General features: G+C 51.2%; 1 protein-coding gene across 5 annotated transcripts in view; it reads left to right on the top strand.

Moving 5' to 3' along the window:
- The window catches only part of LOC140207339 (uncharacterized), a 30,311-nt gene extending 17,056 nt beyond the window's left edge, over nucleotides 1-13,255 (top strand). For 4 of the 5 annotated variants that reach the window (XM_072275877.1, XM_072275878.1, XM_072275876.1 and 1 more), the window contains 8 exons: nucleotides 2,448-2,537; nucleotides 2,974-3,045; nucleotides 4,322-4,441; nucleotides 7,374-7,490; nucleotides 8,611-8,982; nucleotides 9,967-10,109; nucleotides 11,880-11,944; nucleotides 12,294-13,255. In XM_072275877.1, the coding sequence (XP_072131978.1) occupies nucleotides 2,448-2,537; nucleotides 2,974-3,045; nucleotides 4,322-4,441; nucleotides 7,374-7,490; nucleotides 8,611-8,982; nucleotides 9,967-10,109; nucleotides 11,880-11,944; nucleotides 12,294-12,492 (1,178 nt within the window). In that variant the 3' untranslated portion in view covers nucleotides 12,493-13,255. The remainder of the gene's footprint in view (nucleotides 1-2,447; nucleotides 2,538-2,973; nucleotides 3,046-4,321; nucleotides 4,442-7,373; nucleotides 7,491-8,610; nucleotides 8,983-9,966; nucleotides 10,110-11,879; nucleotides 11,945-12,293) is intronic. The other variant, XM_072275879.1, reaches the window with a different exon arrangement.
- Nucleotides 13,256-13,646: the final 391 nt, after the last annotated feature.

The following is a 13,646-nucleotide window of genomic DNA, read 5'->3' as shown; positions in this document are numbered from 1 at the left end:
GTGAGGGCAAACAAGCCAATAACATAAAGCAGGATACTAACACTGTATAAAAAATATATAACGAGTAATGGGGAGTTCCGAGTTAATATTGAACCTCTGGAAAATGAGAATGGTGAGGTAGTAATGGGCGACAAAGAAATGACAGATGAACTTAATGGGTACTCTCCATCAGTCGTCACCGTGGAAGATACTAGCAGTGTGCCAGTGGTCCGCGAGTGTCAGGGTGCAGGAGTGAGTGCCGTTGCGACTATAAAGTTAAAAAGTGCCAGGCAAACTCAAAGGTCTTCAGGTGGATAAGTCACCTGAGCCAGATGGACTGGATCCCAGAGTCCTGAGACAGGTTGCTGAAGAGATAACGGATGCATTGGTCATGATCTTTCAAAGATCACTTGATTCTGGCATGGTCCCGGAGGAATAGAAAATTGCAAATTTTCACTGTACATTTTATGTAATGAGGAAGGCCAAAGGGAAGGAATTATAAAGCAGTTAGCCTAACCTCAGTGGTTTGGAATGTGTTGGAGTCTATTAATAAACTTGAGGTTGTCTGGCACCTGTTGACTAATGATTAAATAAGTCAAAATCAGCTTGGTTTCTGTCAAGAGTATTCTTGTCTGACAAATCTGTAGAGGAAGTAACCAGCAGAGTGGACAAAGGACAGGCAGTGTATGTCATTTACGGGACTTCCAGAAGACATTTGATAAAGTGCCATGCATGAAGCAGTTTAACAAGATAAAATCCTCTGGCGTTACAGGAAAGACACAGGCTTGGCTAGAGGAATGGCTGACAGGTAGGAGACAGCCAGTGGGAATCAAAGGAGCCTTCTCTAGTTGGCTGCCAGTGACTAGTGAGACTCGTCAGGGGGTCAGAATTGGGACCGCTACTTTCCACATTGTTTATCATTGATTTCGTGGAATACATGGCTTTGTGACAAAGTTTGCGGATTAACCGAAAGTAAAGGTAGGGGTCAATTTCATTATCAAAATCGCAGAACAAAGTTTCTTAAGAGACACCAATCAATCCGTCTCGACCACCATCGCTGGAAATGCATTCCCGCTCTGTGGCAACCCACCACTTTCTGGTGAAAAACACCCCTCCAACAACCCCTTGTACCGTCTTCCAACCACCTTAAAACTATGACCCTACCCGCCCGAGAACAGTTTACTTTTCATTGACAAATAACATGAAACAACGGACTGTGTGGAGGGAGCTTCACTGTGTGTCTGACCACGGGAGTGTGTGATGGGACGGTGTGCAGGGAATTTCACTCTGTGCCTGACCCGGGGAGTGTGTGATGGGACGGTGTGGAAGGAGCTTCACTCTGTGTCTGACCACGGAAGTGTGTGATGAGACAGTGTGGAGGGAGATTCATTCCGTGTCTGACCCTGGGAGTGTGTGATGGAACTGTGTGGAGGGAGATTCACTCTGTATCGGACGCCAGAACTATGCAATGGGACGGTGTGGAAGGATCTTCACTCTGTGTCTGACCCAGGGAGTGTGTGATGGGACGGGGCGGAGGGAGATTCACTCTGTGCCTGAACCCGCGAGAGAGAGAGAGAGAGAGGGGTAGAGAGAGAGAGAGAGAGAGAGAGAGTATACCACGGAACAACGAAGGAGAGAGATAGTGCGCCACTGGACTCTCCTCACCTCTATCCGAGAGAGTGGTCTCATTCACACGTCGGATGCTGGGGCTCTGTCCCGGGGCCGTGGTTTCTCGCAGACAGAGCGTCTGAAGCCCCGGCGATTCTCAGGAGCTGTAGGAGCGTCCGACGCGTTATCAGCAACCAACCACGGCGCGCAAATCTCCAGGACAAAGGAAGCTCTGTATGAGTGACACAAATCCCTCCGACATTCCGTCCTTCCTCATACCTGCCCTCCTTCTCTACTTCCCTCCTTCCTTTCCTTTTTCCTCTCTCCCCTTCATCGTCTGGGTTCCTTCTCCCTCATCCCTCCCCTTCCTGCACTCTCTTCTTTCTAGATCGCTCACTCTCTCCTCCCTTTCCTCCTATCCGTTCCCTCTCATTCTATCTCTATCTCCCTCTCTTCACCCCGTTTGCTCGCCCTCACTTTTCTCCTTCTCCCTCCCAATCTCTCTCCGAATCTCCCCCTCTCTATTTCTCTCCTTTCTCCCTCCCTCCTTTCCCCGTCTCTATCGCTCTCAGTTCGCTCTCTCCCAACACTCCCTGTCACCCTCTTCACTCTCTCCACTAAACACCAAACTTCCCCTCACTCTCTCCCTTCCCCCTCTTTCTACCCACTTTCACTACTCCTCCCCGCCGCTCTAAACACTTTCTCTAACGGTCCCATCCTCTCTCCTACCCGCACTTCCTCCGCCTGTTCTCGGTTCCTCTCCTTAGCAGCTGCACATAGTTGTTTGTTGGTGTTCGGTCGGACACACTTGTCAACACGGGCTTCCTCTGCCAACGGTTGCTTCCCCTTTCTGAGCTCAGAGACGCCGAGGACGCTCGACAGCATGGACGACAGCGAGACTTACATGAATGTGAAGTTTACAAAGACGGACGCACAGTCTCTTTCCCCAGGTGAGAGGGGCAGAGAGACGGAGGGAGGGAGCTTCGCTCTGTGTCTAACCCCCGGGAGTGTGTGATGGGATGGTGTGGAGGGAGGTTCACTTTGTGTCTGACCCCGGGGGTGTGTGATGGGACTGTGTGGAGGGAGATTCACTCTGTATCTGACCCCGAGAGTGTGTGATAGGACTGTGTGGAGGGAGATTCACTCTGTTTCTGACCCCGGGGGTGTGTGATGGGACGGTGTGGAGGGAGATTCACTCTGTATCTGACCCCGAGAGTGTGTGATAGGACGGTGTGGAGGGAGATTCACTCTGTGTGTCTGACCCCGGGAGTGTGCGATGGGACGGTGTGGAGGGAGATTTACTCTGTGTCTGACTCCAGGTGTGTGCGATGGGACGGTGTGGAGGGAGCCTCACCCTGTTTCAGACTCTCACTGTTCCGTCCCCAGCTGAACCTGATGTATCGTACGCGGAACTTAATGTCAAGACCCTCTCAGCGCCCCGGGTCCGGACAGATGGAGGTCAGTTTTATCTTTGTTGGTTTGACTGTGTCCAGCTGATGTGTCCAAACCTGTCGAGAGATCTCAGGGCAAGCGCACAGTTGACCCTAACGATTCCCTGTTTGAGCACAAGACGGAGGGAACGCGTGGGAGAGAATATGGTGTGTGTATGTGGAAGGGGATCTGTGTGGGAGAGGCGGTAGGGAGGGTGCAGGGAGGAGTGAGCGCCCTGGGAGAGGCGGTTTAGAGGGAGTGCCGTGGGATGGTTTGAAGAGATAGTGCTGTGGGAAGGATCAGTGAGGAGAGATAACATGGGATGTGCCGTGTGGAGGAAGGGGCAATCAGAAGAAAACGCTCTTGAGTGTGGAGGGGGTGGAGGCGGAGATGAGTGAGCGCCATGTCGGGGTGGTGAGACGTGACACAGTGGGAGAGACGGTTTGGATGGAGCGCGGTTTAAATACTTTAGCACTCTCTCCCTTTTCCTACACCATTCTCTTATCCCTCTTTCCCCTTCAATCCCTTCCCGACTTCCACCCACACTCTCCTTTCTCCCTCTCTCTCCCTCTCTCCCCTCCTCTCTCCCTGTTTTGCCTGCTGTCTCCCACTGCCCCCTTCTGTTCGTCCTCTCTCATTGTCCCCTCTGCCTCCCATATCTCTTCTATCACAGACACCGTCTCTACCACTCTCGGTCTCACCCTCTCGCCCTTTACCTCTCTCTTCGTTCCCTCTCATCCTTTCCCGTTCACTCCCCCCGGTCTTCTCACCTCTCTCTGTCCCCAACTTTGCCGGTTATCTTCCCTGCGCCTTCTCTTCCTCTCTGTACACGCCTCTCTTCCTTTCCCCGACCCTCTCTCCCCTCGCTCTTTCCTCTCACTCTTAAAGTTTCTTCCACATCCCTGTCGCACTTTTCTCCTCTCCTCCTCTCCAATCTCAATCCCCCTCTCTTTCACTCTCTCTCACACCTCTCCCTGTCCTCTCAATGTCTCCGTCTCTCTCCCCTCTCTCTCCCCCTCTGTGTCCGCCTTTCTCTCCACGTTCTCTCTCCCTATTCTTTCTCTCGCATCTCCCGCCCAACGCCGCTATCGCTGTCTCCCCCTCTCTGTCCATCGCTCTCACTTTCTGCCTCACTGTGTGTCTGTTCTCTTCCCCCCTCCACCTCACCCTCTTTCTCGCTGTCTCATCACCTCTCCCCCACCTCACTTAACCCCCTCTCTGTTCTCTCTCTCCCCGACACCCTCCTCCATTCTCTACCGCTCTCACTGTCTTCCTTATCTGCCGGTCCGAATCTCTCCCCCAGACTGTCTGAACTGCACCTACTCAGAGCTGAACTTTCGGAAAGAGGAACCCCGCATCGATGAGGACGAGGATCCTCCCATTGCCTCGGGACCCGGCGGTCTACCAACCACTGCACAAACAGGTCAGAGTTCGCAGAGATGACGTCATTCCGCAAGGATCACGTGTCGTAGTCCCACGTGACTAAGTTTCTGCCTCGACCACTTCCTCTGTCAGCTCGTTCCATAGACTGACCACCATCTGGGTAACAAATGGTTGTCACTCGGCTCCCCATTAAATCCCTGTCTGTGATCTACATAAATGATCTGGACGAAAGTGTAGGTGGCTGGGGTTAGAAACATAGAAATATAGAAAGAAAACATCACAATACAGGCCCTCCAGCCCACAAAGCTCTGTCGAACATGTCCCTACTTTAGAACTACCTGGGCTTTACCCATAGCCCTCTATTTTTCTAAGCTCCCTGTAGCCATCCAGGAGTCTCTTCAAAGACCCTATCGTTTCCGTCTCCACCACCGCCGCCTGCAGCCCATTCCACGCACTCACCATTCTCTGCGTAAAAATCTCACGCCTGACATCTCCTCCGTAGCAACTTCCAACCACTTTAAAACAGGCCTTTCGTGTTAGCGATTTCAGCCCTGGGAAAAAGCCTTTGACTCTCCACACGACCCAATGCCTCTCATTATCTTGTACACCTCTATCAAGTTACCACTCATCCTCCGTCGCTCCAAGGAGAGAAGGCCGAGTTCACTCAACCTATTCTCTTAAGGCGTACTCCCCAATACAGGCAGCATCCTTGTATATCTCCTCTGCACCCTTTCTATTGTTTCCACGTCTTTCCAAGAGTGAGGCGACCAGATTTGAGCACAGTACTCCAAGTGGGGTCTGACCGGGATCCTATACAGCTGCAACATTACAACTCGGCTCCTAAATGTATATAAACGACCTTAATGAGATGGTAGATGCGTCGGTTAGTAGGTTTGCAGATGATACGGCGAAAGGCGGTGCTCTGGAGAGCGGAGAAGACTGGCAAAGAATTCATGCGGTCGTAGATTAGTTAGAGATATTGTTTGGAGACCGGGCAGATGGAGTTTAATCCGGACAAGTGTAAAATGTTGCACCTTTGTAAGTCAATTGAAAGAAATGACACACTGTCCAAGCCAAGAACCTAAAGAGTGTTGAAACATGTGAACATAGAAACATCGAAAACCTCAGCACAACACAGGCCCTTTGGCCCACAATGCTGTGCCTTACTCTAGATGGGCATCGGAACTTGAGGTTCATGTTCATAGCTCCCTGATCGCGGCTGCGCAGTTTGAAAGGATGGTGATAGAACATAGAACGTAGAATAGAACAGCACAGTACAGGCCCTTCGGCCCACAATGTTGTCCCGACTCTCAAAACCTGCCTCCAATGTAACCCCCCACCTTAAATTGCTCCATACACCTATCTAGTAGTTTCTTAAATTTCAGTAGTGCATCTAACTTCACCACTGACTCAGGCAGTACATTCCACTCACCACCCAGTGTCTGAGTAAAAAACCTTCCTCTAATATCCCCCTTGAACTTCCCACCCTTACCTTAAAGCCAAGTCCTCTTGTACTGAGCAGTGGCTCCCAGAGGAAGAGGCGCTGGCTGTTCACTGTATCTATTCGTCTTAATATTTTGTATACCTCCATAATGTCTCCTCTCATCCTTCTTCTCTCCAAAGAGTAAAACCCTAGCTCCTTTAATCTCTGATCATAATGCATACTCTCTAAACCAGGCAGCATCCTGGTAGATCTCCTCTGTACCCTTTCCAATGCTTCCACATCCTTCCTATAGTGAGGCGACCAGAAATGGACACAGTACTCCAAGTGTGGCCTAACCAGAGTTTTATAGAGATGCATCATTACCCCGAGACTCTTAAGCTCTTATCCCTCGACTTATGAAAGCTAACACCCCATAAGCTTTCTTAACTACCCTATCCACCTGTGAGACAACTTTCAGGGATCTGTGGACATGTACCCCAAGATCCCTCTGCTCCTCCACACTACCAAGTATCCTACCATTTACTTTGTACTCTGCCTTGGAGTTTGTCCTTCCAAAGTGTACCACCTCAAACTTCTCCGGGTTGAAATCCATCTGTCACTTCTCAGCCCACTTCTGCATCCTATCAATGTCTGTCTGCAATCTTTGACAATCCTCTGCACTATCTACAACACCACCAACCTTTGTGTCGTCTGCAAACTTGCAGCCCACCCTTCTACACCCACATCCAGTTGGTTAATAAAAGTCACGAAAAGTAGAGGTCCCAGAACTGATCCTTGTGGGACACCACTAGTCACAACCCTCCAATCTGAATGTACTCCCTCCACCACGACCCTCTGCCTTCTGTAGACAAGCCAATTGAACATCCACCTGGCCAAACCTCCCTGGATCCCATGCCTTCTGACTTTCTCAATAAGCCTGCCGTGTGGAACCTTGTCAAATGTCTTACTAAATTCCATGTAGATCACCTCCACATCGCTACCCTCATCTATACGCCCGGTCACCTTCTCAAAGAACTCTATCAGGCTTGTTAGATACGATCTGCCCTTCAAGAAGGCCTAAGGCATTCTTATCATTATTAATCGGGGCATTGAATATAAATGTCAAGGAGTTATGTTGCAACTTTATGAACAAAATCACCAGTCAGTGTGAATCAGGCGTTCCGTATACTGTTCTGGTCACCACATCATCGGAAGGATATCAAGGTGTTGGGTAGCTCCCGAAGGGTTTAACAGAATGCTGCCTGGTTTCCATGGCATGAGTTACAACGAGAGGTCGGTCACTTGGGTTGCTTTCTCTAGAGCGGAGGAGACTCAGGGGAGATCTGACTGATCTCTGAAATCCGTGAGACACCTGTCAGTCTCTGCCAAGTCAAGGAATTTGGACTCTCAGCGACAACGGCTGAAAGTAGATGAGATTGAGAGAGGGGGAGTTGATTGTGGTGGAAGGAGAGAGCGCGTTTTGTGGGTGGAAGGGAGTCCCAGTGGGAGTCACGGCTGAATTCACGCACTCTGAAGGTTCTCCCTACAGGTCTGCAGAAACAGGAGTCGAAAGAGAAAATCGGAAACGGATCGTACCGAAAGATCTGCCTACTCTGCCTCGTTATGGCCATCCTCGTCGCGATAGTGGCCGGGCTCTCGATTCACGGTGAGTCTAACGGGCTCCGGGTGCAGTCGGACCGTAAACAAACAGAGTGGAATAAAATGTTAGCGCATAACCTCACCGTGACACCGACACGCCCCGCACCATAAGACCGAGTCTCCCCTCACAGAGACACAGTAACACCCCTCACCGTGACGCAGACAGTCCCCACACCGTGAAATCGTCAAGGCCCTCACCGTGTCACGGACACTCCCCCTGACTGTGATACGAACACTTCTCTCACTGTGACACCGCCGCTCTCCTCACCGTGACACTTACACACCCCACACAGAAACACTGACACGCCCTCCACCGTGGCACCGACACTCAATTCACTGTGACACCGACACAACCCTTTCCGTAACACTGATGCACCGCTCATTGTCACACCGACACACCGTTCACTGTAACAGTGACAGACCAATCTGCGTGACACCGACACTCAGATCACTGTGACACCGGCAATCCTCTTTCCGTGAACCAATACATCGCTCACTGTGACATTGACACCTCCAACACCGTGATCCCTAAACTCTCCGCACCGTGACATTGACTGTTCCCTCACTGTGACACCGATACTCCCCACAACTTGACACTGAGACTGCGAGCACAGTGACACCGATACATTACTCACCGTGAAACCGACACATATCCATCACCGTGACACCGACACATTACCTCACCGTGACACTGTCAAGCTCACACTATTACACCGGCACTTCCCTTACCGTGACACTTACACACCCCACACTGTCACTGACACTGCTCTCAGAGTGACAACGTCACGCCTCTCACTGTGACTCATGCACGCTCCACACTGTGACATCATTACGCCCCTGACTGTAACACCGACAGTCCCGTCACCGTGACACCGACACTCTCCTCACTGTGACTCTTACACACTCCAGACCGTAATATTTGCCGTCCCTTCACCGTGACACGGACACTTCACTCACTGTGACACTGACACAACTCTCTCTGTGACACTGATTCTCCCACTGCGTCACGCCGACATTCCTCACACCGTGTCAGAGTGAGCCCCATCACTGTGACTGACACACCCCTCACTCTGACACAGACACACCTCACACCGTGTCACTGACACACCCCTTACTATCACCCTCAGTATCACGGACTCGTCAGTCTCTGATCACCTCCGACCGAAACTACCGGAGACTTTGGGAACAACATCAGGAGATGAACTGGACCCAACGCCAATGTCAGCAGCAAGTCCGTGAGTTGAACTCAACCCTTAAATCCAGGACATCTGAGAATTCCCGCCTGGATCTCTCCCAGAGAAACTGTCTGAAAAATATTTCCGTCCTCGGCAACAACCTCTCCAAACTCGAAAACAACATTACCGTCCTCAACTCCGATCTCTCAGAGCTGAATCGAACGCAAATCGATCTCCGTCATCAATTCCAGCAGCTCAAAACGAAGTACAGAACCATCTCCGAAAACAAAACTCAGATTTGCCAATACTTCACCAGCAGAAGAGGTGAGATAACGTCCCCCGCTTCCCCTTGCTCCTCATCCGCGGCGGTGAGAGACGGGGAGGGAGGAGGCGGAGAGCTGTGTGATGGGACGGTGTGCGGGGTGATTCCCTCTGTGTCTGTCCCAGAAATCAGTGATGTTACCGTTTCTAAGGATCTACACTGTGTTTTACCATGGGATTGCGCAATGGGACGGCGTAGAGTAACATGACACTATGTCTGATCCAGGAAGTTTGTGATGGAACGGCGTGGAGGAAGATCCACTCTATGTCTGACCCTGGGAGTGCGGGATCGGACGGTGTAGAGGGAAATTCACACCATGTCCGATGCCCGGAGTGTGTGATGAAACAGTGTAGAGGGAGCTTCACTCAGTGTCTGATACGGGAGTGTGTGATGGGACGGTGTGGAGGGAACTTCACTCAGTGTCTGATACCGGGAGTGTGTGATGGGACGGTGTGGAGGGAACTTCACTCAGTGTCTGATGCCGGGAGTGTGTGATGGGACGGTGTGGAGGGAACTTCACTCAGTGTCTGATGCCCGGAGTGTGTGATGAAACAGTGTAGAGGGAGCTTCACTCTGTGTCTGATACCGGGAGTGTGTGATGGGACCGTATGACAGCAGCGCCACCTGCTGTGCTTACTGCGACATTTGGAGGGAGATTCTCTCCCTGCCTGACCCGGAAATCCTTTGATGTTACGGTTTCTAGGAATCTACACTTTTTTTAAAAACCATGGGATTGTACAATGGCACAGTATGGAGTAAGCATGCCGCTGTAATTGACCACGGGAGTGTGTGATGCGACGGTGTGGAGGCAGCTTCACTCTGTTACTGACACCGGGACTGTGTGAAAAGACGTTGCGGAGGGTACTTCACTGTGTGTCTGATTCCGGGATCTGTAATGTGACGGAGTAGAGGGAGGTTGCCTTTCTCCGAACCCTGCTGGTGAAATGAGCGTTCTAGCAAATGATTCACTATTTCCTGATTTGCAGGGCAAACGTGTCCCCAGTTCTGGCAGAGAAATAAAGACCGGTGTTATTTCATATCCACGTTGGAGAAATCCTATGATGAAGCGAGGGAATATTGCTCAGACCTTCATGCAACACTCCTCGAAATAAATTCAAAGGAGGAAAAGGTATGTGTCACATCGTGAGAAGAGATATCAATAACAATCACATATTCCCGGGGTCTAACGTGCAGTAAATCAGTCCACAGCGTACCATCACACACTCCCGTGGAAGATTCAGTGAATCTCCTTCCACACTGTCCCATCACACACACTCGCGGTCAGCCAGAGAGTGAAGCTCTCTCCACATCGTCCCATCACACACTCCCGGGGTCCGACACAGAGTGAAGCTCCCTCCACACCGTCCCTTCACACACTCTCGAGGTCAGACACAGAGCGAAGTTCCCTCCACACCGTCCCATCACACACTCCCGAGGTCAGACACAATGTGAAGCTCCCTCCACATCGTCCCATTACACACAGCCGAAGTCCGACACAGAGTTAAGCTCCCACGACACTGTCCCATTAGAGACTCCTGGGATCAGACACAGAGTGATGCTCCCTCGACATCGTCAAATCACACATTCCAGGAGTCAGACACAGAGTGAATTTCCCTCCACACCGTCCCATCACCCACTCCCGGGATGAGACACTCAGCGAATTTCCCTTCACACCGTCCCATCACACAGTCCCAGGGTCAGTCACAAGTGAAGCTCTCTCCAAACGGTCCCACAACACACTCCCGAGGTCAGACGTCGAGTGTAACGCCCTCGACACCGTCGCTTCACACATTCCCGGAGGCAGACACAGAGTGAGGCTCCGACCACAATTTCCCATCACACACTCCTGGGGTCAGACAGAGAGTGAAGCTCCTTCCACACTGTCCCATCACACACTCCCGGGGGTAGACATAGAATGGGACTTCCTCGACACCGTCCCTTCACACACTCCCGGGGGCAGACACAGAGTGAGGCTCCGACCACAATTTCCCATCACACACTCCTGGGGTCAGACAGAGAGTGAAGCTCCTTCCACACTGTCCCATCACATACTCCGGAGATCAGACGTAGAGTGAAATTCCCTGCACACCGTCCCACCACACACTCCCGGGGTTGGACATAGAATGGAACTTCCTCGACACCGTCCCTTCACACATCCCGGGGTCAGACACAGAGTGAAGCTCCCTCCACAACGGTCCCATCGCACACTCACGGGGTCCGAGACTGGGCAATTCTCTCTTTGTACCAACACTTCACATGCTCCCCTGTTCAGGCATGGAGAGAGGCCAAATTTAACCTTCAGGTTCGACCATCATGCGTTTGTCTGGGCGGGGTCGAGGCGAGACTGTCCACGGCCCGTCCATGCTGTGAAATATCATTTGTATGGATGCTGCGTGATGAGTTCCCCGGTTACAAATTGCTCGCACAAAATAACGAGAAGTACACCATATGCAATTTAACCATTGAGCTTTATGTTTCTTCATTTGACTGTAGAGTTAGTGCAGAAAACAAGGAGAAAAAAGGCCCATTTTAACTAATCTGTCTAAAACGCTTGTTGTATCTTACTGCCTTCCCGTCCGTTCGTTCTCTATCGATTTCCCCCGGGGTGTCGTCGACTCCCGACACCATTCCAAGTCCGCTCAGGCCTGCAGTCTACGACTTCCCCGTTGTGGCATTTCCTATCTGTATCTTTTCTTGAAATAAAGCCCGAGGAACCCTCGCTGTCGGACACACAAGAAAGAAACCTCCTCCCATCATGGGACGCCGCACATTCCCAAGGCCCCCGTTATCTCTGGTCATAACCCAAACACACTGCTGCTGCAGAGAAACCATTACATTAGCAGTGGAACATTTCCCGGCGCGTTACATGCACATTAATCGAAGGGATTTAATTTCACAGGATTTTGTTTCCAGCTCTATCGGCTATGCAGACAGATCTTACTGGATTGGAAAATGCAGAGACGGGTGAGGTTTGGACTCTTGCAGGTCGGTGGTGTGCGAGTGACACGAGGATGTGGGGAGAGAGTTTGAAATTGAGATTAGTTTGTTGACTGATACTGGCTTGTCGGGAGAGGCTGGTGCGGTGGGATTAATTTAGGAACTGACTCAGGATTGTATGGGACAGAACTGTAGTGGGATTCGTACGGTGTTGGACCTGGCTCTGTACGGAGAGCGCGGTATCATGGGATTAGTTCAGAGTCTGACAAGGGGCTGTGGGGAGAGCGCAGGTTAGTGGGATGAGCTTGGCCACGTTCTCCGGTTGTCTGCTGGGTCTGCTGGGTTTCTGTTGAAATTGTCTAACCCTCTTTGATAGGAATGTGGCCTCTTATCTTGTGTACGAGATGTCCCATGGATACACCAAATGCATTAAGTGCGAATCGTACGGATGGATTTCCAATTGCAAAAGTAAATATAGATTCATCTGCGAGAAGTCTGCATATTTATACCCGGATATTCCTGAAGCGATCCAGGATATTTGTCAACAGCCTGACGGGACGACTTCAATCAAGTGACTACACCCCACTTCTCCCCATTCAATCTACCTCACTTTCACTCTTCCATCCCTTCAATCCCCTCCCACCCTCTCTGCCCCTCCCTTCTACCCCATTCTCCTCCTCTTCTCGCATCCACATTCTCCCCAAATACTCTCCCTCTCCCCATCTGGAGCACTCGTCTCACTTCCCGGCCCCTCTCGCCCCATTTATTCCCCCTTTCCACCCCTCTTCTCTCTCCGCCCTTCTTATCCCCAACTCATTCCGCTTCTCCCCCTTACTCACCCCCTCGGACCCCATTCTCTGCCTCTCCTCTCTCTGTTCCCTCCACCTACTCTCGCCTCAGTTCTGTGCGCACTGGTCCTCAGTTCACAACGGCGGTGGGGCGGGGTGGGGGGGGGGGAGAATATTCACGTTCACCAAAACTGTGCCTCTCCTGGCTTCATACCAACGCTCCAAGTAACAAAGTTCCATCCTTCTTGCCTTCTCTCCATAACTCAGACCCTCGAGTCCCGGCAACATCCTCGTAAATCTCCCCCTGTGCTCTTTCCAGCTCAGTGGCATCTTTCCTACAGCAGCGCGACCAGAACTGAACACCGTACTCCTCGCCGACGTTTTGTACAACTACAACGTGACCTCAGTGCGGTGCAAAGATGTAAAATTAACGCAAATAAGGAAAATTAATAAATACTGAAAAATAGGTGAGCACCATGGGAACGTTCGCAAACTGATACTGACAACATCCTGGAGAAACGCAGCAGGTCGGGCAGCATCCGTGGAAAAGATCGGTCGACGTTTCGGGCCGGACAGTGAAGGGGCAGATGCCCTATAGAGAAGGTGGGGGAGGGTGGGAAGGAGAAGGCTGGTAGGTTCCAGGTGAAAAACCAGTAAGGGGAAAGATAAAGAGTTGGGGGAAGAGAGGCAGGGAGGTGATAGGCCGAAAAGGTGAAGAAGGAATAGGGGAAAACACAATGGGTAGTAGAAGGAGGCGGAACCATGAGAAAGGTGATAGGCAGCTGAGGGAGGGGGGAGAGTGACATAGGCCTAGGGGAAGGGAGGGGGAGGGTATTACCGGAAGTTGGTGAATTCTATGTTCATACCAAGGGGCTGGAAACTACCTAAACTGTATATGAGGTGCTGCACCTCCAACTTGAGTTTAGCCTCATCATGGCAGT

Source organism: Mobula birostris, chromosome 13 (genome assembly GCF_030028105.1).
Source record: "Mobula birostris isolate sMobBir1 chromosome 13, sMobBir1.hap1, whole genome shotgun sequence".
Lineage (NCBI taxonomy): Eukaryota > Metazoa > Chordata > Chondrichthyes > Myliobatiformes > Myliobatidae > Mobula > Mobula birostris.
The sequence above is the reverse complement of the archived record's forward strand: the minus strand, read 5'-3'. Positions and strand labels throughout refer to the sequence as shown.